This window comes from Pseudonaja textilis, chromosome 1, assembly GCF_049901715.1.
Source record: "Pseudonaja textilis isolate UNSWEBS1 chromosome 1, rPseTex1.2, whole genome shotgun sequence".
In the NCBI taxonomy this organism is placed as follows: domain Eukaryota; kingdom Metazoa; phylum Chordata; class Lepidosauria; order Squamata; family Elapidae; genus Pseudonaja; species Pseudonaja textilis.
Genome location: NC_141990.1, coordinates 293,820,419 through 293,843,567, shown reverse-complemented (window position 1 = coordinate 293,843,567; position 23,149 = coordinate 293,820,419). Strand labels below are relative to the sequence as shown.

The following is a 23,149-nucleotide window of genomic DNA, read 5'->3' as shown; positions in this document are numbered from 1 at the left end:
ATCCTGGACCAAACTTCTCTCCAACTCCAATACGGCTGTTAGCAGAAGAGGAGAATATGCCTTTCTTTATGTCATCTGAAAATGGAGTTGTTTTATCTATGGCATAACTATGTGGATTTAGATAAAATTGGCAGTCTTGGCCTATGCCTTGAACCAGGCCTCTTGGTTAGATTCACCTTGATATATAAAACTATGTGATTCGTAACATTATCAGAATGATTCGTTAGGAAAGTATCACCTGAGAAAACCTTATTTCAACATAATATTGTGTGTGTTTCTGGAATAATTAAAACAGACATTGAATATTTACAAAAACTAGGTGATTGAGGAAATATGGCCCATTGAAATAAGGGCAATTATGTTTTAATTTGGGTTGCAGCTATTAAATGTACAGTATGTATCCCCTTAGTCCTTAATGTATTATTGTGTTGGTATTATATTCTGTAACAGCTGTCCCAAAGTTATTTCAATTTAAATGGTTAACTTATACTTGAGTCAAGTTTTGCAAAATGTTGCCATTTTGCCTCCCCAACTCCCACCCCAGAATCACCTACCAATTTTGTCAGGTAGAAGTCAGAAAGCCTACTTCTATCACAAACGGGAGATAAAAAAGAGAAAAGGGAGATAGGGGAAGATCTACTGGGAGCAATTAATTCTGCAGTATCATGTAGACACAGGGTTTTACTTTAGCTTCTAGGCATTTGGAAATTGCATTGAATTCCCCAAACTATCATTACAAAAAACAGACTACCCCTCCTCTCCAGAATACATAAATTAGGCCTAGAACAGGGATAAAGGGAATTCTGTGCTGTGATTTAAAGGAGACCTGATCTAAGGATAAGATTTCCTGGTTATATGAAACATCATTATGTCTTCCTGGATATTTGTTTAATTATTTTATTACCCATCTGACCTAGTCATTAATTTCTGAAACTATCCATTTATGTTACTGCTCCTTATACTTCATTTAATCCATATATTCAGATTTCTTTCTCCACCCTTTTCATGTGACAAGGATCAGGGAATAGTGTCCATGAAGCTAGATCAAGACATGCTTTTTAACAAATGAATGGAACGACTTCTTTGATTTGTGAAAGAGATTCCACAAATGAGGAGAGGCTTATATTGGAGGGAGGAGAATAGCATTTTTAATCAATCACCTTTCCCCTTATAAGCACTCAATAACTTTCTATACTTATTTGTTAGGAATCCACAGAGGTCAGCAGAAAGAAAGAAGGAACTGAGGAATACCACATCTGTTTCTCTGCTTGAAATATTATATTGGTATAACTATAGAAGTTTAGAAATAAATAAAAAATAGAATAGAATCCTTCCTACCAGTTGTTTTAGATACTAAGGTAAATTTAAAACTGGAGGTGCTTGTCAATGGACAAGAAGATGGAAGCCCAGAAACCACAGTTTATCGCAAGGCCCCTAACACTGCACACATTCTAAATTTCAACAGCAGCCATCTACTGGCCCACAAAAAAGAGTTTCATCAGAATAATATACGGCAGGGTGAGAAACCATTCTGGTACTCTGCAAGCCAAACAGCTGGAGAGCAGATATCCATGTGAACAATTCAGGCATAATGGATACCCATAATCATTTTGTACAAGATGTCTGCGCAAAATGGTGGGGAGAGAAAGGAAGAAACAAAATACAAGACCAACTACATGGCACACCCTGCCATACATCAAAAACATTTTGGCAGCAGTTGAATGCAGCTTCCAAGATCTTCAAGTAAGTATCACACACTGCCCAGGGGCTACCATGTGCAGACAAATTATGCATTGTAAAGATTGCTTGGAGGTGGGAGATGTCCAGTGTAATCTACCAGATCCCCTGCATGGATTTCCTCTGTAACTATGTAGGACGGATGGGGGAGGGGGGGAAGCTAGCCACCAGATTGCAAAAACATAAGCGAGAGGTCAGATAAGAAGACACTAACTCATTGGTAGCTTCACATTGCAATAAACAAGGACATTTTGCAGCTATTAAGATTGTTGGAAGAGTAGGCACAAAAACAGCCAGGAAAGTGATTGAAGCCTGGAAAATGGGACCCTCATCAGTCAACCAGAGTGCTAATTTATTGCCAGCTTATAAAATACTCAGGAGATGAGGGCTTGACAACACAAGGAAACAACAGTCAATGACTTAATAGCCAGCCACCAACATCCGAATCAACATCTAAAAAGCCACACACAACAAGCACCAAATAAATACCACACACAGAACAGCCCAAACAATACACTCTGTTGGAGAGAAGTTCCCTGAGGATGGACTCCAGCATGAGTCCAGAAGCTCATATGACTAAACCTCTGGTCCTTTGTGACCAGCCTAGATTGGATCCTGCAAAGTGAAAAACAACTCAGATAATGGAAGTTGGATGGAAAATGGAGGAGTGGGTCTTTACCTAACACTAAAATTACATGATAGAGACTATTTTATGTATAGTATACAGTTGTTACCTATATATGGCTGAGTGTATTCAACACCCTTAACCAGGTCATTTAAGAAGTTCCATTCCTGTAAAGTTCCAACTGTTCAGGAGATAGCAGCAAAGAATTTTCTTCTTTTCCTCTTTGTGGCAATTTTATGATTGTGTGCAATTCTGCATCCCAGATATAATAGCTCTTTTTTGCATACTACACTGCACTTAATTAGCTTCAGCCTTACTTTTAGCTGCTCAAAGTGTTGTGTGAAACCAAGTCTCTTTGGTTGATTTATGATTGAATGTACTGTTGAAGCCCAGAAAATATGAATAGCTTAGTTAAGCAAAGTGTACAGACTCGGTTACTGTAATATTTCCATCCCAGGGATTGTTTTAATAACCCAGTGGCAGTAGAATTAAACTCTGGATTTATTTATACTGATTTTCCTTCTTCCCTTTATCCTTTTGTATCATTATTTGATACGGTAAGTCTGAAGCACATCTCATTATTCACCAGTAACTACTCGACCTTTCTGAGTAAAGATTGTGGTAAACATACATAAATAAAACAGCTCTTTAAATTACCTGCAATTTAATATATCATATTGACCGAGCTCTCAGATGACACAATTACACCTAAATAGATGGTAACAAATTTTTAGTAAAAAGAATGATGATGATGGAGTGGGGGCAAAGAAGAACCTAATCAGAACAAGATAGGTAATCAAAGCAAAATGAGACAAACATTAATCATGGCAGGATTTATTCACATAAAAGTTGATTGAGAAATGAAACTTGAATTGATATCCTGGGAGTTTCCATAAACTGGGGGCCATAAAAAGTGAAGACTTTCTCATGTGTTCCCATCAGAATCTTTTGAAAGTTCCCGAGCCTTGTAGGAGGTCCTAATTAAGTGGCTTCTTTCTTTGGCCCATATCACTGGGAGGGACAGAATACAACGCCTTATACAAAGGAGTCAATTAGAATTATATCCAGTAAAGAATAGAATATTTCATCAGCATGGATTGGCCATGATAGACTTGACTGCACTGAATTTGCCTAAAACTATCCGAGTTGTGTCTAATACTACAATGACCTCTATATCTAAACTAGTCACCAAATCTTGTGGCAAGATATGTCTAAAATTGGTCAAAGCTTTCTCTGCTACTGAAGACAAAAATTGTGGCACTCATCCTTACCAGAATTCCCTGTTTTGATCATTCACACAAGACATCATTAGTGCCATGCAAGTGTGTTGATGTTTAAATGGTTTCTAAGCTTGATGGTTTTCTAGATGTTGTGACTACATAACTGAGCACCTCAAAGAAAGAGCTGATGGAGCCATGACAAGTGACAACAAAATGTAGATGCACCAAGCAAAGAAAGCTTGCAAGCATTCAATCCTTTGGCCGACAACAAGAATCCTGAAGGACCTCAAAGCTATGAATATAGGAAAGGAGGAGAAAACATGCAATCTCCATCTGACCAAAAGCATTATAACTATTTACATGGGAAGTCATTGCAAAATAGTGACTAATCCTAAATGTATCTAATCCTCTAATGATGATTAGGGAAATAATTTGAAAATTACCTACATTAATTTTCCCCTCATTTAATGTCTGTAACTGAAGATGTTGACCTTGAAATAGACAGAGAGCCTGATGTAAAGGCCAATGCACACAGGGCTGTTCACCTTTATTAACATTTTGTATGACTCTGTGAAATGTGTTCCTCTAACAAATACTGTCAAATTGGCTCTAGCAGCTGAATGGCAGAGAAGGAAGAAAAATACCTTCCTGATTTCATAGTTTCCTAATTTGTTTTAATTCTCTCTGTGTTGGGATTGTTACCTGAAGGAGCTAACAAAAGGTGCAGTGTGGCAGAAGAAATCTGTATATGACAAACTGCCACGCAGAATAAATTTGCATTTCTTTGACAAGCCTAACAGATTGAAATTATTTCATTCCTTCCAATCCCCTTCCCTGCTATGGTGTAGCCCCAACTAAAACACACAGGAAATAAACACATTGAGCTGTCTGGCACCAGGCAACCCTCCAGGTCCTGTTCTGTCTAGCACCAGTGTGAGGCTTATCCATCCAATCAACATGAGGAGGTTTGTTTATGTCAGGCAGATGTATTAGCAATAAATGGATTTCTTCAGTAGCTTGTAGATTGTATACCTGTTTCAAGCCTCTTCCATTTAAAAAAGTTAGGGAAAAAATACCTAGGGTTTTTTCTCTTCTCAAAGGTACAACAGGACAAATGTAGTAAATACCTAGATTTGGTTAGATTTCTTTTGCAGATCTTCGGGTATTCAAAGTAAGAAGAAAAATACAAGAGCAATTCCCCTTACAACTTTAGTAGATGGCTTCCGAGTAAGACCTCCTATATTCAGGGGTGGGATTATACCAGTTCTGTCCACTTCTGTAGAACCAGTTGCTCTGAAAAGCAGCAAACAGAGAGCATACATAGAACAGGATCTATATTTGCTGCTGTTTGGCCCACCTGCCCACCCGGGCTCTTACCTGACCTTTATTTCCTGCATTTTCAACCGCAGCTGCTTTGCGTGACACAGTTGCAGTTGAAAAAGCAGGAAAAAAGAGCTTTTTCAACCACTGTGCACCCACGGGCAGTGCTGCTCAGCTGTCCAGGCAGCTAGATGACGATGATATACACGTGCGCGCAAAATGTAAAATCACCAAACCGGTAGTTACACCGTTCGGATCCCACCCCTGCCTATATTTAATATCACAGAGAACAAGGAGAAAACAAGTTGTCTTCCTTGGTTAGCATTTTTTTTCTATGACACATCGGATCCTTGAGAACTTTGTTCTGTTTCTTTGGAAAAGTGAAGCCTATGAGTGTTGGGGAAGGAAAAAGGGAATCCTTCAGATGGGGTGAGGGAGGAAGCCCACATGGTTGTAGTTGCCCTTGGAATAAATGAATAATCTTTCTTACTAAATGTGTTTAGGACCTGAGGGGGAGAAAGGATTCATCTAAACATAGATTCCAATGTCTGCGGCTTAATGGAAAGATTGGACTTAGAATGCAGTCATAAGACTTTTCAATCCTGGAGCTACCACAAAGGATATTCTATTGATGCTTATATATGAGGAATTGCTGGAGCAGAAGAGATGAGGAATGGGACAGTCTGGCTTCAGTCACTAGAAACAAGAAAGTAAAGACTCGGTCACGTGGAGCTATTCCTGTTCATTTCAGGGAAATGCTCATGCAGTTTTCATGGAAAAAATATGGATGTGCTTTGCCATTATTTCTTTCTTCTTCCCTTGTATAACTTTGGAGTTTATTCTTCCTTTATGTAACTTTGGAGTTTTCTGGTAGTATTCACGTATTAACAGGTCTTCAGCTTTTCGAGAACAGGTTTTATGATTATAATCCCAATTATAGCTCAAAAGAACAGTTTCAAATGCTAGAAATAAAGTTGTTTTTCATGGAACAGCAGATTTGCAGGAATCATGCTGAGGTGAACTGTTTACTCACCATTCACAACCATTCATTTAGTGACCATTTGAAGTCATGAAACTGAAAAAAAGTGACTTACGACCAGTTCTCACACTTATGACTGTTGTGGCATCCCCATGGCCATGTGATCAGATTTTGGACTAGCTTGGCAACTAGCATGTATTTGTGACAGTTGTACTGTCCAGGGATCATGTGATTATGGCTTCCAACTAGCAAAGTCAATGGGGCAAGCCAAATTTGTTTAATGACCGAATGATTTACTTAACAACTGTGGCAAGAAAGGTCATAAAATGGGGTAAAACTCACTTAACCACTGTTTTGCTTAGCAATGGAAATTTTGAACTCAATTGTGGTCGTAAGTCCAGGACTACCTCTATTTATTTATCAATGTAGACCAGAGTAGCGTGGAAGTCTTGGTGCTCTCTAAATTGGTTGTTGGTTCATATGGTGATGTTACCTAGTTGGGTAAAGAAATGTCTGCAGGCCAGCAAACAAGCTTAGAACTCTAATTATAAATTTATACACATCTTTCTGCTACCTGTGTCACATTCTTGCTCATACATGGAAATTTTAAGAAAAAATAATTAATCCCCCCCCCACCAATATTTTAAAAAACCCTCCAAATAATGTCTATTCAGATACTCTGGAACTGAGCAAGATATAATAGAGGGACACGTGTTTAAATGTCGGTCTTCTCTCATACAAGCCCATTCCTTTTGATAGATTGCCATGGGCTTAATGGCTGAGCCTGTGCTTTCTACCCTGACATTTTATTTATGTATTTATTTTATTTATTTGTCAGAAGCTTACAATACAACAGGAACAAGAATAAACATAAGTTTAAATACAAGAAATAGGAACTAATAATTGGGGACAATAGGACAGGGATGGTAGGCACAATTGTGCGCTCATGCACGCCCCTTATAGACCTCTTAGGAATGGGATGAGGTCAATAGAGGTTAGTTTGAGGGTAAAGGTTTGAGCAGGTGACAACAGAATTTCTAGATCAAATTGGGAAAGTCTTGAAATGCTGTTGCCAGCCATTGTAGAAAATACTAGCACAAATGGTCAATGATCCAAAATATTTTCAAACATCTTCATTGTCCATATAAAAGAGCTGCGGTGGCGCAGTGGTTAGAGTGCAGTACTGCAGGCTATTTCTGCTGACTGCCGGCTGCCTGCAATTTGGCAGATCGGATCCCACCAAGCTCAAGGTTGACTCAGCCTTCCATCCTTCTGAGGTGGGTAAAATGAGGACCCAGATTGTTGGTGGCTGACTCTGTAAACTGCTTAGACAGGGCTGTAAAGCACTGTGAAGCAGTATATAAGTCTAGGTGCTGTTGCTAAGTGCTATCCATAGTTTCTCCTAAAACACAATGTAGAAAATATGCCAATTTGAAAAGTAGACGTGAAAAATATTTGAAGCTAACACTTTTTAGAGTCTCTGCATTTATATTAATATACATTTACCACCATAACCTTCTAGATACATGGTTTTTTAAAAAAATAAAAAATAAACCAGTGAATCAAATTAATCAAGACCAAACTTAATGTCCATCTGAGGTGAAATGAAATGAAATGATAACTCCCCACCCATCCCTTCCCAATGCCTTTTAATGCTTTACCAGTGATTGATTTGTTGCAAGACAGATGTTTAAGAGCCTGCAAGTCAGAGTCTTATATTAAGTGTTTCTGCTCTCTAATTTTCCCCTCTCTAAAAAGAAGAAAAAATGACAGAGGCTGCACTTTATTGCTGTGATTTGTCCATTTCAGAAAATAAATGCACATTCTCACCTCATTTTCTTTATATATCTCCTAATGGGCATTACTTTTAAAATGTCCCACTTTGATGCTTAAAATGGTAAAAACTCTAATGGTGAATTTATTTATTTATTTTCTTTCTTTTCTTTCTTTCTTTCTTTCTTTCTTTCTTTCTTTCTTTCTTTCTTTCTTTCTTTCTTTCTTTCTTTCTTTCTTTCATTACTGGATGACTGCTTTAGCTGATGCTAAAAAGCAAGTGTCTCTTTCTGCCGCATAAAAGAGCCTGAAATGTTTACATATCAAAAGGCTATAGGCCAATTTCTGTCAAAATTATACATGAAGTTAAGCAGTACAAGCAATTTATTTAAACACTAGTCATTGTAGAAAAATTCCAAACCATATGCTCTTTTTAGCAGTCCCCCCCTCCCCACACCCACCCCACAAATGCATTTGACCCATGACTTGGCAAGACATGCAAGCTTCATAATTTACTCGAAATTTCAAATCCCCCCTGACATTTCAAGCAAAGATCTTCATTAATAAGGTTTATATATAAATGAAAACTTTAGAAGCTGATATTATTCAAGGGAAGAGTTGAGGAGCAGTTTTTTGTTTTTTTTTTTTGTGTGTGTGTGTGTGTGTGTGTGTGTGTGTGTGTGTGTGTGTGTGTGTTGCTGGGTGTTTTCAAAATGGATTTGACTTTCCTAATCAGTTCAAGAGAAGTTTATTTAGGAAACAAATTATCCCTGCGTGTTGCACCGTAAGAACTTGGTGCAATCCACTCTGGGCACAAATACCCACGAATGGCAGGGTGTCCAAAGAGCCCTGTGGAATCTTGTTCCTCTACCTCTGCTCAATGGGACATTTAACTAGCTGGATTGAATGGAGCAGGAAAGCCTGACATTATAGACTCGGTTCTCCACTAGCTCATCATGGCACGATGATACAACAGGCTGCCAAGGACATCAAAGTCCAAACCTTTATTGTCAGAGTACAACATGTGTACAATGAGATTGGCTGAGCCTCCCTTTGTGAACCCCCCCCCCCCTGTCCAACACAATACAACTTACAGTGAAGACAGAAAATCCCTAACCCGGTGAATCCTACTAACAAACACACAATCCTATTACACCATGTGAATCCCCTGCAAGCCACTCGTGCTATGTTGTTGTAAGGTTATTTTCCATTCAGGAGTCTGACAGCCCACGGATAAATACTATTCTTCAGCCTGTTTGTGCAGCTGCCTATGCTTCTATGACCAGGGTGTGAGTAGTCCCTGAGGATTTTCCTCACTCTTCTAAGGCAGTGAGCCCTAGCGATGTCATCTAGTGGTATCAGGGAACAGCCCACGATATATGTGGAGATATACCTTTGTCCTCTAGATGTCCTTGGATTGTAACACTAGCATCCCACACCACTGGCACTACTTAGTTGGTGCCACTGATAAAACCAGAGGGTTTGGGTTTTTTTTTGGCCATATCTCTGTTTAATTGAACTGGGATTCATGGAGCCCACTGCCTTTAGTGACTCAAGTCCCAGGGGCCTTTTGAAAAGGATGGAAGAGAAGCGCTGAAGCAAAGTTTAAGGAATTAAGAATGACTGAAAGGTGAAATGTTTACAGACTTAAGACACGATCAAAACTCTGACCCAACGTACAGGGCTGTTGCCAGAAGCCCTGATACACATGAGGCACTTTATTATATACTGTGGTTATAGTAATGTTCAAACTATAATGAAGATCAATGGAATACAATACAGCTAAATATTATGACTATGTTTCAGCTTTAGACTTGAACACTGCTACCGAAATGAATGGGGTTCTAAAGTGCTTAGTTTTGAGCTGCTCACGCCAAAGGTTACAGTAAACACTTCCCAAGGATTGCCTCCTAGTAGTTGACATCTATCCCTTAGACCTCCCACCCATTCAGTTTAAGAGCCCTTATTCCCTGCACAAATATATACTGTATTTTAGCCCTATTGCAAATTTATCCCAAATTGACTCTCAATAAAGAGAAATGGAGGGAGAAGAAGAAATCATTGTCGGTCAGTTTGTTTTCTTTCATCAGGACAGACTTTCAAAATGTAACACTTGGCTGGAAAATTGCTTTCCATCTAAGCAATCAAAGTAAAGCAAGTCAGGCTTTGAATTTGTGCAAAAGGCCTTCTTGGGTAACTTGGGTCTGGCTTGTGTGAAAAGCAGTTACTCCCAGGAAAGCTTCAGCCTTGGCCCCAGTATCTCTAACTAATGGCAGTGCTTTTAAAAGAGGCCTGTAATTTCTAATAACTGTAATTTCTTACAGTTTCTAAGTGAGCCCCTGAACATCTCTGCTTTCTCAAAGTCTGTTGCCCTTCCTGCTTCCTTAAAATCTCCAGGTAGAGCTGTCCTCAACAGATCCTATCAGTCCGTTTTTTCCACAGTATCTTATGTTAGGTCAAGGCTACAGTTTTAAAGAATCGCATTTAACTACGTTGTATTCTGCTGGTGCAGTTTCTGAGCGTTGGGGAAGTCTCTTCCGGATCAGGCCCTGGAAGGACCACAAGCTAGTCAGGCGGGCGCCCCGGTTCTTCCTCTCAGGTTAATTCGTCTAAAGTCCGAGATTTTCCACCCACGGGTGCACTTGGCAATCGCGGTCGGGCGTGGGAAAGGCGTTTTGCCTTTTTCAAGGCGCCCTTGAAAGCTGCGGAAAGAAACTCGCGGGAAGAAACTCGGGTCCTGCCGGGATCCTTTGGAAGAGCCGAGCCATTCATGCTTCTTGGTCCCTTCTGGCGGTCAGAGACGCGTGTGTGAAGGAGAAAGCGAGGTTTGGTCTCCGGTCCCCACCTGCCGCTTGGCGCGCCAGGCCGGACGGGGCGGGAGACCCGGAGGGTTGGATTGAGCTGCGCCTAAAAAGAAGCCCGATCCCGCCTCGGCCTGCTGAGCCGCGGACTTTTCAAATTAAATTCCTCTCCCACAGCTCCCGGCACAGACTACTTTTCCTTTAGTGCTTTCTTATTCCCCTGGTCTCTTTCCAACACAAAATCCAGGAGAATTAATCGCTTCCTTTCCCCGCGACCTTTTCTCTTTTTTCTCCGGTCCAAACAGGGAAGTTACAAATGCCTTGCTTTTACTGGGGCAGAAAAGCTGGTACCCGATCTTTTGATCACTTAAGAGTTTTCTTTTTTCCCCTGGCCCTTTCCAGTGTCAGGAGGTTCCCGGGGAGTGAATGCAAAAGACTTAGCGAGAAAGGACTTATTTTTTTCAGATTTTGAAATAGAAAATATTCTTCAAGTAAGTACGAACTGGGTCTAAACGAGGTCAGGTCGTCGCTCCTGTGGTCACTGTTACTTATTATTATTAGCAGCTGATAATACATACCCGAAATCCGAAACAAACAACGCTCTATCCAAATCCTACAGCTGCCATTTAAATCCGGATATTTGAACAGGAGAAAATGATCCAGATAACCCTCCTCGCACAGAGACATGATTCACACACATCCCTCTACACACACAGAGAGGGGGGGGGGGAGAGAGAGAGAGAGAGAGTGAGTGTTTGTGTAAATTTCCCTCAGTTAACAGACAAGTGACATTAAGGCAGTAACTTTCGTTGGACTGGACTCTCTCACATATATCGGAGCCGAAATAGGATTGAAACAGTTTAAAAGACTGCATGAAAAATGACCACTCCAAAGTCCGGGTTCTTAATAGAAGTAGTGAAACCCCATTTCCATTCCTCATAGATTATTTGAACCAGACCGATTTATATATGTGGCCTAAAGCTCCGGTTTCCTTTATCCCCTACAGCTATCAGACATGGAAGGGGACAGCATTTTTTGATTGTTTTAAACAAAAGGCATTTTAAAGGGTAATTTTACTATAACAGGTAAAATCACGCCAGTTTTCGGCGCCGTTCGTTTTCCTGCCCCTTTTCGCGGCAACTGTCTTGAATGCGGACGCCGGGGAAAAGGCTTCAGGCTTGGGTTCGATTTATAAATAAAACTGGGGTTCCCACGGATGCCGGACACGCTGCTGGGAGAAATAATAATTGTTTCTTTTCTTTTCTTACGTCGAGTTGTGTATCTTTACATAATCGGAGGCGAAAGGGGGCTGAAAGGGGGAAAAAAAATTCCTCTCTGCATTTCAACCCCGATTTAAACCAAATAAGCCCGAGGTGGAGGCGGCTTCCCGGCTCTTGGGTCTCCTTCATCCGAGGGAGGGCTGGCCGAAACGGAGAGGCGTCCCACCGAACCGCCTCGTCGGAGCTGCGGAGGGGGAATCGTGTTTGGCTCCTAATATCGAAAATCAGCCGTGCGCCAACTTGCTTCCTCACCTACCGGCTTCTGCCGCCCGAGCTTAAGACACGCTGTGCCTGCCGCTCCTCACACCCACGCTGCGACGCCGGCCCGAGGAAGAAGCCGGCCCTTAGCAACGCGCCTTACTCCGCTGTCATCTGCTATTCCGCTTCCAGCGGCTTCCAAGGAGACAAGTGGCAGCTTCTTGAAAGGGGAACTTGGCACTGGGAACCTTTGGGGAAAGCGAAAGTGAAAAAGGAGGTGGGGAGAGAGAAAAGCTCGGATAACTTCACCCCAAACCCATTCCAAAGGTTTTGGACGGTGCGCGAGGGGTGGGCAGCGCATGAAAGTTCAAACTAGGATGGCTCGGGATTTGGAGTAAAGCGGCTGCTCAGATTCCCCAGACTAACAAGGACAGGGTTTGTCCCGTTCCCCGAGGTAGAACGGGACCGGGAAGTTAGCTAGCAGCTTCAATCGCCGAGAGGCCGCCCCGGTAGACGGGTCTGGGAAGGGCAGGGATCAAAACGAAAGCAAGGGGAGATCGGGATCCCAAGAGCTTCGTTAACTCCAGAACTTAGTTGAGTTTTAGTTTCAAGTTTAGCTGGGGTTGCGTTTGCAGCTAATATTAAATCCCGACCCGAAAGTAAGCAGAAAAAGAAAAGAAAGAAAAGGGGAAAAAAATAAGTTTGGGAAGTACTAGGAAATTCTAAAGAAAGTGGAATTCTGCAGGGTTTCTCTCAGACGCTGTTAGCAAATGCCGGAGCGCTTACTTAGGAGAAGGCAGAGGCAGCGCTGGCTATTCTGGCGCCGGGATCCTAAAACCGGTTTGCAAAGAAAACGAGATAGTTTTATTTTAAAACTAGATAGTCTAGTTTTAGGAGCAGAAGAATGCTTGCCGTTGCCTTTGGCCAACGATACTGTTAGCAAGAAGGGGGGGAGGGTGTTGATTACGCCCTTCCTGATTAATCCGCAATCAAAACTTCGATTAACGACGCAAATCAATGACTTCTTGCTGAATCTGGTCTATAGGGCAGCTCGGCGGTGCGGAACGCTCCGGATCAAACGCGCCTCCTCCTCCTCCTCCAAGAGACGCTTCTTTCACCAAAGTGTTTTGCAGTCGTAGATCGGAATTCTCCCCCCAATGACCTTTGATACTTTTACTTTTCCTCCCGAGCACGTAAATCCCGCCGTGGGGCAAGCAACATTTACAGCGGGGATGGGGGTGGGGGAAATAGTTGCGTGCATGGCTCTTGTTTGAACGCGATTTCGCCTAGACGTGAAGCCGCGGCGGATCTCGGGTTTAGCGCTGCGCGTGAAGAGCGTCGGTCTTGGGAAGCCCTCCGAAGGCGCCCTATTGAGAGGCCTTCGCGCTGACCAAGCGGCTTCGCCTCTCGGAAAGAGAGTCCGGAGCCCAGGGACCTGCTGCGCGAGCTGAAAAGGAGAAAGGGCAGCTAGCTCCCTTCGCGAGACAAAACGCTTTTGGAGGGCTCCCTGCGTGTCACTAGCCAAGCGGCCCAGAGACCGCGCACACACTCAGGATTTCGGTCAAGATGTGTTGCCATTTTGATGCAAGGTTGGTATAACATTTATCAGGTCGCCTCCCAGCTCCCCCCTCTCCTTTTTTGCGGGTGGGGGTGGGGGAGGTGTTCCCTGAGCTGCTTCAGAGCCCGCTCTAGTCGCGGGAAGAAGGGGAAACGTTTGGATCTTAAAGGCCGAAAAGTCCGTTTCTGGGAAGGCTGAAGCAAAAGGCGTCGGGAAATAGGATGGGGGCGGGGAGGGGGGACTCGAACTTGCGAACCGACCGGCCACTTTGCAAAAGAAGGAGCAAGTCATTGGCGGCGGCGGGGTGGGGGCTCTTCTCGCACCTGCACTCCCCCTCGCCCCCCCCCTTTTTTGGGGGTTTCGCATCTTGTGCAAAGAAGCAACTCAGCTGCCTCGGTGTAAAGAGCTTTAGAGTTTAAAGTTCTCTAGAGCTGCCTGAAATTTCCAACGTCGACGGATAGGTCTAGCCCAGAATTTATGTGAAATAGTTTGGATTTTCTGGTGGTGGGAGTGGGGAAGAGGAGGGGCCGATAAAGTGGGACTTATCTGCGAATGTCAAAAGGTAGACCTTGGAGAAAGGGCCGTTGCCTTGCCTGGCAGCTGTAGGAATTCAACAAAAGTGTCAGGCGCGGGGCATCTTTATTGTGCCATATTTAATTCTGCTAGTTTAGTTTTTGGAAATCGTAGCATTCCCCTTCCTTTCTTCCTCCCTCCCTCCCTCCCTCCCTTCCTTCCTTCCTTCCTCACTTCCTTCCTTCGTAAAAGTCTCTGCTCAGATGGGCTAAACATTCACGACAAATAGACTTATTTCTTTCCTACTTAGACTTGCTGAAATAAACCCAGTGCTTCTCCATAGATCATAATTAAACTGATTTCAGCCCGTATGCTTAAGGATTGAAGTCTAAGAGAAGAAAAGGCAAGGAAAAGGCAACCCACACTCCGCCCCACCCTTTCCAAATTGCTGATTAACTGACCAGACTGAGGAAAATCCGAGAACTGGGGTGTTGAAAAAGAAGGCTAGAAAGCCAGCAGAAAAGGAAGGGGTGGGGGGGAGAATCTAATTTGTTCTTCATCAGCAGCTCCTAATGGCTTGTTTTCGTTTAGCACGTCCAATTTCCGACTTTCTTTGATGGAGGTAAATATTCTAATTTGATTCAGTTCCCCTCCTGTGGATTGCCAGAGACAATCGTGACAGACGGAGCGTTTTGCAAATCACAAGGCACCGGCTTCCAGGAGCGAACGGCCTCCAAGAAACCAGAGGTTCTAACCGACGACGGGAGGCCCCTTTTCCCATAGAAGGTGCAGCAGCACATGTAAAAGACAGAACCGGAACATTTATGAATCTGGGCAGAGCGAGGGAATGCGGGGTGTGTGTGTGTGTGTGTGTGTGTGTGTGTGTTGGTCTCTGTCCCCGAAAAACCGAGCCCCCTTTTTCCACCGGATGCTCCTTAAGGAATATGAAGACAGAAACCCACTGAAGGCTCGAAAAGGTACTCCATCTCTTCCGCAACGTTGCCACTGCGACAGACAGGCGGCAGTGAGTAGGGCGGACATTTGCACCCTAGAAATCCCAAAGGTTTTCCTAAACACCATTCAATCGGTTTGAATCCTGCAGTTGGGACTGAGGGGCGAGAGAGAGAGAGAGAGAGAGAGAGAGAGAGAGAGAGAGAGAGAGAGAGAGGAGAGGAGAGAGAGAGAGAGAGAGAGCGTTAAGATGGGCGCTGAAATCTGCGCCACTAACGCCTTCACGTCTTACTTATGCCATATACACACACGGTTGCGATCTGTTGTCTTCAGGGTTTCGGATTCGAGGCTTGCAGCCTGCCCGTGACCCTTGGACTTTCTGATCAGAAAGATTTCTTCTAGAAGGGAAATTTTCTAAAACCGTCAGGAAATGCCCCGTGAAGGGAATTCCCAAAGACTTCCGAAAAATAGACAGCTTAGAAAAGGGATTCCGAATAAAAACGTCCAGAATCAATACTGTAAATTGATTTTAGAAAGAGTGTGTGTGTGTGTGTGTGTGTGTGTGTGAGAGAGAGAGAGAGAGAGAGAGACAGAGAGAGACAGAGAGAGGCAGAGGCAGAGGCAGAGGCAGAGACAGAGAGAACACGGGTGTGCGAAAGAGGGAAATATTGTAACATATTCTAGGTTTTGGGAATGAAAGCTGCATTCTGGGCAATGTATTCTAAAGTGGAAGAGGGTTTCTTTTGGGGAATTCTAACCCATAGCTTCTCGCAAGACCTCAGTGTCGTGGAAACCCTGGACTCCTTGAGTAAGGACTTAGCTTGGGCGAGAAATCAGGATCCCCCGAAACCTTTCGCCTTTCGCCTCCACCGCGCTTCGGGTTCTCAAGGTCGAAGACCCTGGAAAAAGGCTCAGAAGGAAAAGGGATGGGTGGTGAAGGAAGGAGGCAGAAAAGGGTTGGTGGTAGTCGCTTCTCGGCAACGCCATGATTAAATCAGATTAACCCGAGAAGCAATTAGTAGCAACACTCAGAAAGAGATCAACCCTAATTCGGAAGAGCCCAAGGACCAGAGGACCAAAGGGCGACCCCACCAATGGCCAGGATTTACGTTCCTTTTCCTTAAAGGCTTCGTGCCCGGTTCCTCCCCCCCGCCTCCTGCCGACACGCCCATCGGCCCCGCCTCCTCCGCGTTCCCTCCCCCACCCCACCCCACCCCCCACCCCAAAGAGGAGAAGAAAAAAAAACCACCCTAGTTTTTATTCGCGAGCCGATGGAGACCCAGGAATTCAATCCAGGATGACGTTGCCCGGGTATAAAAAAGGAAAGAGGTCGGAGCGGATTAGAGACTGCAGGCAGTTTGACATCGGAGGAGGAAACGGACGGCCGTGGAGGTGGAGGAAGAGGAGGAGGAGGAGGAGCTGCCGGAGAAGAAGGGAAAGGAGAAAGGAGGGGCGGCGGCGGCGATGGCCCGGAGTTCCAAGGCGAAGAGCTCGGCCTCCTAAGGGAACGGCTGGCCTGCAGGGCTCCCTCGCCCCCTCCTCCCCCCCCCAAAAAGCTAGGCTCGCGACCCCTTCATCCCGCGGGCCCCTCCGGCTGTCCCAGCCCCCGGCCACCCTTCGGTCCGGCTTCTTCCAGGGGAGAAGAAGTCCGATCGCCGCGGCCGGCGCTGCTCCTCCCTCCGAGCAAGAGCGCCGGAGGGGGAATGCCTGCCGGCATGTTCAGCATCGACAGCATCTTGGCCGCCAGACCCCGCGGGAAGGAGTCGGGGCTGCTGCAGCATCCGCAGCACCAGCATCCGCAGCAGCAGCAGCAGCAGCACCCGTCGCCGCCGTCTCAGCCCAGCGCGGCTCCCGTCGTCTTCTCGGCCAGCCTGCACGGAGGGGACACCCTCTACGGCCCCGCTGGCGGCGACTACGGCGGATATTACTCGCGGGCCGTGGCTCCGGCGTCTAACCTGGCCGCCCTCGGTGGATCTAGGCTGGGAAGCTACGGCAACTATTACTACGGGCAGCTTCACGTCCAGGCATCCGCCGTGGGTCCCTCTTGCTGCGGCGCCGTGCAGCCCTTCGGCGCCCAGCAGTGCTCCTGCGTCCCAGCAACAGGTAAGGCAGAAAGCCCCCCCCCTTCCCCTTCCCTCCCCTCCCCTCGTCGCCCCACCCGCCCGTGTTGCTGAGGTCTTTCTACAGCCCCCCGGGGAGGGGGCGTTGAGAGAGAGGCGAAATAATAATAATATTTTTTTATTTTATAAAAGCAAAATTCCCCCCAAGGGCCCTTGCCCTCCTCTCCATCAATCCTGCCCCCCCCCACCTTCGCCCTTCCGCTCTAGGTACTAGGAAGGGAGGCTGGGAGGTCTATGGAGATTCTCAGCAAGATTCTCAGCCATCCTGGCCGTGGTTGTCCCAAAGATGCTTGCCCCCCCTCCCACCCCTTTTCTTCAAGAGGCAACTGGACTTTCTTGTTTCTCCTTGAAGAAGTTTCGCTTCTCATCCAAGAAGCCTTTTTTTTTTAGCTTCTTCCAAAAAAAACAAGAGAGTTTCGGTTGCCTCTTGAAGAAAACGGGGTGGGGGTGGGGGGAGTAAAGCTGGAAGTCCGCAAAAAAGAGGCGCGATTTCTGCGGTCGAGCGTGGGAAGGCACAGCCGGCTCTTGAAACTTCTCTTCGCCTGGAGAAAGTTTGAAGGGCGTGGTGCTCAGGTTGACCCCCCCTCCCCCCCCCGCCCTCCCTTTCACGGCTGCCGGCAGCACCGAGGGCGTGTGGCGGAATGCAAATCAGCGCTGGAAATCTGCGGGAGATTCCGTCGCGTTGGCTGGAAGTGACGTTGGGTCTTCAAATCCAGGCGACTTGGAGCCGAAATGACTTCGGCTTGAGAACCGGGGCGAGTGATGGTTTCCTAGCCGACGCGATTGTATTTACACACTCTGACAAATGCGTGTAACTGGAATTAAAAGCATCCCACGCTTTGTTTTGGGAATAATTCTGACAACGTTCAGATTGCTTTCCGAATGACGCTGTTGTCCCAAGGCTTATTTATTTATCGGGCATTAAACCCTGCTCAGTTAAGGGCTGGCCTCTGAATAAACACAATTACACATTTAGTTATAACTGAGCTGCTCTTTTCTGAAGCAGTCACCCCAATCCTCTTTAATTCGGTTTTAACTTTCCTGCCCTATCCAAATATTCTTTTGAAACAGCATATTAAACGGAATATACTTTCACATAAGATACATTCAAAATTACAATGTTCCTATTCCCGTTTTTTTTTTGTTTTTTGTTTTTTAAAAGCAGGGCAGCAGACTAGGAACAGAGAATTATGCAAAATATAAATAGATTCGCCCTGAGTTAAAACGGGTGGGGAGAGGGAGAAATAGGAACGATCTGAGGACGACCATCCTAAATATTGAAATCACTATCTCACTAGTGATTTGTAGCGTTGATCAACAATCCTTGTGCCAAGATGATGGTACTATTAATGGTGGGGTGATAATGTTTTACATCGCTGTGATGAAACTGAAAGACCCTTATAATAATAAAAAAAGAAAGTTTGGAGCTCAGGGTTGAAATGAGGGGTCCTATCTGATCTTGGTTTTTTTCTTGCGGATGTTTCATTACCAAAATTAGAGGTAACTTGGTAGTAGGGATTTCCTTACTAGCACTGATGGCGTTACCTAGTTTGGGTAATGAAACGTCTGCAAGGAAACAACCAAGCTCAGACAGCATCAAGGATCCCCCGTCCCGACCTTTATAACTCTCGAGGGAAGAAGCTACTTTAAATCGAGGCGCTCCTCGATTTAGCGGGATTCGTCCCTTGCCCTGATCTGATCTCAACCCTTGAAGCCAGTGGGCTCCTTTCTAGAAACATATTCAGAATCACCTCTTCTTCCTTTTCTCCAAATCCGAAGGTCTTCATTTCACTCTTGTTCCGTTGCAGAGATCTTTAGCACTGGCGCTAAAAGTACCCCACCCCCTTTTGAAAGTAGCGATTTAAATCTACGGGTTTCTTTCCTACGAAACAACGACCACTCCGGGGCTTGTGCTGATTCGGTGGGATTTATTGCTTCATACCAAATGTGGCTGCAAAAATCTACATTCCCCAGCTCCTTCAATAAATGCAATTCACCCTCTTCCTCATAACTAAAAAGGATAAATTTAGGGCAATAACTACCCCACGTCTTTAGTGAACGCCTTAATTAAGTCATTCGCACACGGACACACACACACACACACACACACACAAAAGGGTGTGTGTGAAATCTTTGGGACGCATATTCCAAGTAAGACTGGAAAGTGATTTCAAGAAGAGATTGGACTGCCATTTGTCAGAAATGGTGTAGGGTCTCCCGCTTGGGCAGAGGGTTGGACTAGATGACCTACAAGGTCCCTTTCAACTCTAATTATTTGTTATCTGCGATGCAGCTTTAGGGAGCTTGTCCCCGACTAAAGTAGAGAGGGGTCTGCAGCCCGGACAGGTGGTGAAACCTCACGTCCAGGGTTTTCACATTCCTTTCTGCCAATGTGAATGTGGTACAAGTTCAGCTTTGTGGGAGCTGGGCGTTTCCGCGTCTCCCGCCCCACAATTGGCAGCCATGAGTCCAGGACCGAAGGGCTCCGGTGAAACCCGCCAAAGCATCGACCCGCCGCCCCGAGCAAGCAAGCTCTGGCTTGGCTCTTTTGCGTGGGAGGGGGCGGGTTGGAATGGGACGCGACCGTGATCCGGAAACCTGGCCAGTTGGAAGGTACGCCACCTTGTTTGCTCTTTTCTCCAGGCTACGAAGGGACAGGCTCTGTGCTAATGTCTCCGGTCCCGCATCAAATCCTACCCTACATGAACGTGGGCACTTTGTCCCGGACTGAGCTGCAGCTTCTAAACCAGCTCCACTGTCGGCGGAAAAGGAGGCATCGCACCATCTTCACGGACGAACAACTGGAGGCGCTGGAAAACTTGTTCCAGGAAACCAAATACCCCGATGTGGGCACCAGGGAACAGCTGGCCAGAAGGGTACATTTAAGGGAGGAAAAAGTGGAGGTAAGCGGATCTTTTTTTGAGGTGGAAGGGAGGGAGGAGGAAGAGAAGGAAGGGAAGGAAGGGAAGGAAGGAAGGAAGGAAGGAAGGAAGGAAGGAAGGAAGGAAGGAAGGAAGGAGGGAGGGAGGGACGGTTGTAGTTGACGTGGTAGGGGCTGCTTAGCACAAGGATGGGTGGAGCAAGAGGGAGAGAAGCGAGCTGCTGGCTTTCAAGCAAGAAGTGGAAAGATTCAGAAAACTTTGGGGATTTTTTAGCCTAGAGTAGACCCTGACTATTGTTGTCGCAGAATTTGCAGCCCCAAGAATAGCAGCGGACTGCTTCTTACTGGGAACTGCACGACTATTATAACCACTATCCTTACATCCAACTCCTGAAGTTCAAGGGCAATTGAATTCAGGGCTGGATTTCGTCGGGAGCAGTCGCTGGCCAGGTTTTCCTCTCCTGGGATCTCCGCCTCCCTCTCTGCACTACTCGGTTGGTTGGGTATTTACTTGACCTTGGGCGACAACTCTGCTATCCACTGAATGCTCGGAGTAAATCCCACCGAGCGCATTTCTTTCCGAGTGCTATGGCGCAAGAACGCTTGGAGTCTATTGGCTTCAATTCTCTGAAGCGCAAAGTCCGTCTGTCTCCCCTACAGTGAACAGTCCTAGGCTTATCTTACTCCCCAAGGCAGAGGTCTCCACACTTGGCAACTTTAAGACTTGTGGACTTCAACTCCCAGGTGGCTGGAGAATTCTGGGAGTTGAAGTCCACAAGCCTTAAAGTTGCCAAGTTTGGGGTCTCCTGCCCCAAGGCGTGAGGACAAGCTGTCTCCACCACCCGACATCCAAATCTAAATTCTCACATTGCTTCTTCTCACGGCCTATTCCTATGCCTACAAAGATGAGGCGCTTCCTAATTCGTTTGTGTTTGTGAGATTCCCTCCCCATTTATTGTCCGAGACTCAGATGCTTCCATTGTTCAGGCATTGCTATCGTGCTTTCACAACCTGCTTTATCTGGTATGAAAACCACTCGCAAGTCCGCTTTGTTGTGGAGCTAGAAATCTCAGAAAAGAGACAGTTGCTACCCTTAACTTTTTCTTAGATGCGCAACAGCTTGCCTGGCTGTGCGCTCACAGGCGCTTCAGAAGCGTGACCAGCACCGGTCTGGCCAGGGAAAAGACCCGATTCCCGAGGGTTGCGTCCACTCTGCACTGCAATTGACTTCCCGAGCATTCCTTTCCTTTCCCAGATATCTCCACTGCTTTGATTTTTAGGGTGAGTGAGGAGGATCTTTCCCTTCCCAAGTTGATGCTCTTGCAAATAGGAGGGTTAGCTAGGCAGAACTCGCAGGCTGCTGAATTTGAGGGCCGCGCCTGGTTGTTTTCATTGTAGGAGAAAGCATTAGCCCCCCACGGTCGGGATCCAATAGAGCAGGCAGAGGTCCCTAAACTTGGCAACTTTAAGGCTTGTGGACTTCAACTCCCAGAGGTGTGAGTTGAAGTCCACAAGTCTAAAAGTCGCCAAGTCTAAAGACCTATGCAATAGAGAAAACACAACCTCCAGCCAACCTCGCGAAGTTGGCTTTGAATAAGCCACTCCGCACGTGGCGAACACTTCCCACTTTAGTGGCGAGAGCAAGGGCTCCACTTCCAAGAGAGACGGAGTCCCAGTTTCCCGGGAAAGCGTGACCAGTCTCTTGCTCAGCGCCTGTGGCAGACAAGAAAAACCTGGGGTTTGCTGGCCTTGTCCCAAAAGCCTCCCCCTCCTTTCAGATTAAAGTTCGCTCCTCCTAATGCACAACCCTAACCCCGAGGCGCTGGGTCACCTCCATTGAACAGGACCGTGTGAACCCACTCTAGGGTGGGAGTAGAATCCAGGGACCTCAGAGATCCGCTTCCCAAGACTTCGCTCCCTCGGGCGCCGCTTTTGAACCGCGCAGGTCGGCGTTCCCACGGCCAGTAACCACCTCTCTCCCTCCCCTTCTTTCCTTGGATGCAGGTTTGGTTCAAGAACCGCAGGGCGAAATGGCGGCGGCAAAAGCGGTCTTCTTCAGAGGAGTCAGAAAACGCCCAGAAATGGAATAAAACTTCCAAGGCGTCTCCCGAGAAGCTTCAAGAAGAAAGCAAAAGCGATTTGGACTCGGACAGCTGATGGCTTTGACGCACATACACACGCAGGCACCCACCCACCCATGCCCGGAGAAGCTGCTGGTGGGGCTGGACTAGATTTCTCCCGGCCACTTGCACGAGGAGGGGATCGCAGCTCTTGCACAGACTCTGCCTTTGCAGGGAGAGGGAGGAGGGACGGTAAACCTATGTGTATATATATGTACCCCCCCCCCATCCCGGAGTCAACACTTTGAAATAAAACGCGTGGCGGCGGAGTTGCATGGGCCGAGGCTCGCCGGGGATCTTTCCTTAAGAGAGTTACTCTGAGCCCTCCGGAGGGGCAGCCCCAGAGAAGCGAGAGCGCCTGGCTTGTCTGGTCCCCTGGGCTTTGCTTAAAGGTTTGTTTGTTTGTTTGTTTGTTTCGTTGTTTAGGGTAGCTATAGAGCAAATCGGGGAGAAGGAAGAGGCGTAAAAGAACAAGGCTTTGTACTCTGCTGGGCTGCCGTACTCGTACTCGCTACCTTGAACCCAGCTCCAAGGAGAGGCGCTAATTCTCTGTACTAAGGGAACCTGGCAGGGTGGCACTGTAGGGTGTGGTGAAAAATTTCAAGAGGCAAATGGGAGGGGGTGATTGAAGCTCCATCCATCTTGTATGGTCCAGTGGTGGGATTCAAAAAATTTTTTTACTGCCTGTTCTGTGGATGCGGCTTGGTGGGCGTAGCAAGGGAAGGATACTGCAAAATCCCCATTCCCACCTCACTCCAGGGGAAGAATATGGTAAAATCTCCCTTCCATTCCCTCCCCACTCCTGGGAGAAGGTTAGTGCAAAACCCCATTCCCTCCCCAGCCCATTAACCTGCTTTCCAGTTCTCCTGTGCAGGGCAACAAAAGAAGACCCAGCCAATCAGCTGGGACTCTGGAGGCAGAGAACAGATGGGGTTGGGGCCAGTCTCTGAACGACTCAAAATTTCCACTGCCAGTTCTCCAGAACTGGTCAGAACCTGCTGAATACCAGGTTATACTCTGGTATAATCATTATAAAGCCACAGCAGAGTGATCAAAACTTGGGGACAGTTTTG

The 23,149-nt window shown here is 46.0% G+C and overlaps 1 protein-coding gene and 1 long non-coding RNA gene across 5 annotated transcripts in view; one reads left to right on the top strand and one right to left on the bottom strand.

Annotated features, from left to right (window-relative positions):
• The window catches only part of LOC148128257 (uncharacterized), a 299,527-nt gene that overhangs the window by 174,406 nt on the left and 101,972 nt on the right, over positions 1-23,149 (bottom strand). The window lies entirely within an intron of this gene.
• On the top strand, positions 16,304-22,360 carry GSC (goosecoid homeobox). The gene is made up of 3 exons (XM_087923168.1): positions 16,304-17,058; positions 19,719-19,978; positions 21,961-22,360. Exons 1-3 carry the CDS (start codon positions 16,659-16,661, stop codon positions 22,111-22,113), a joined length of 813 nt encoding a protein of 270 aa, XP_087779294.1. The 5' UTR covers positions 16,304-16,658; the 3' UTR covers positions 22,114-22,360.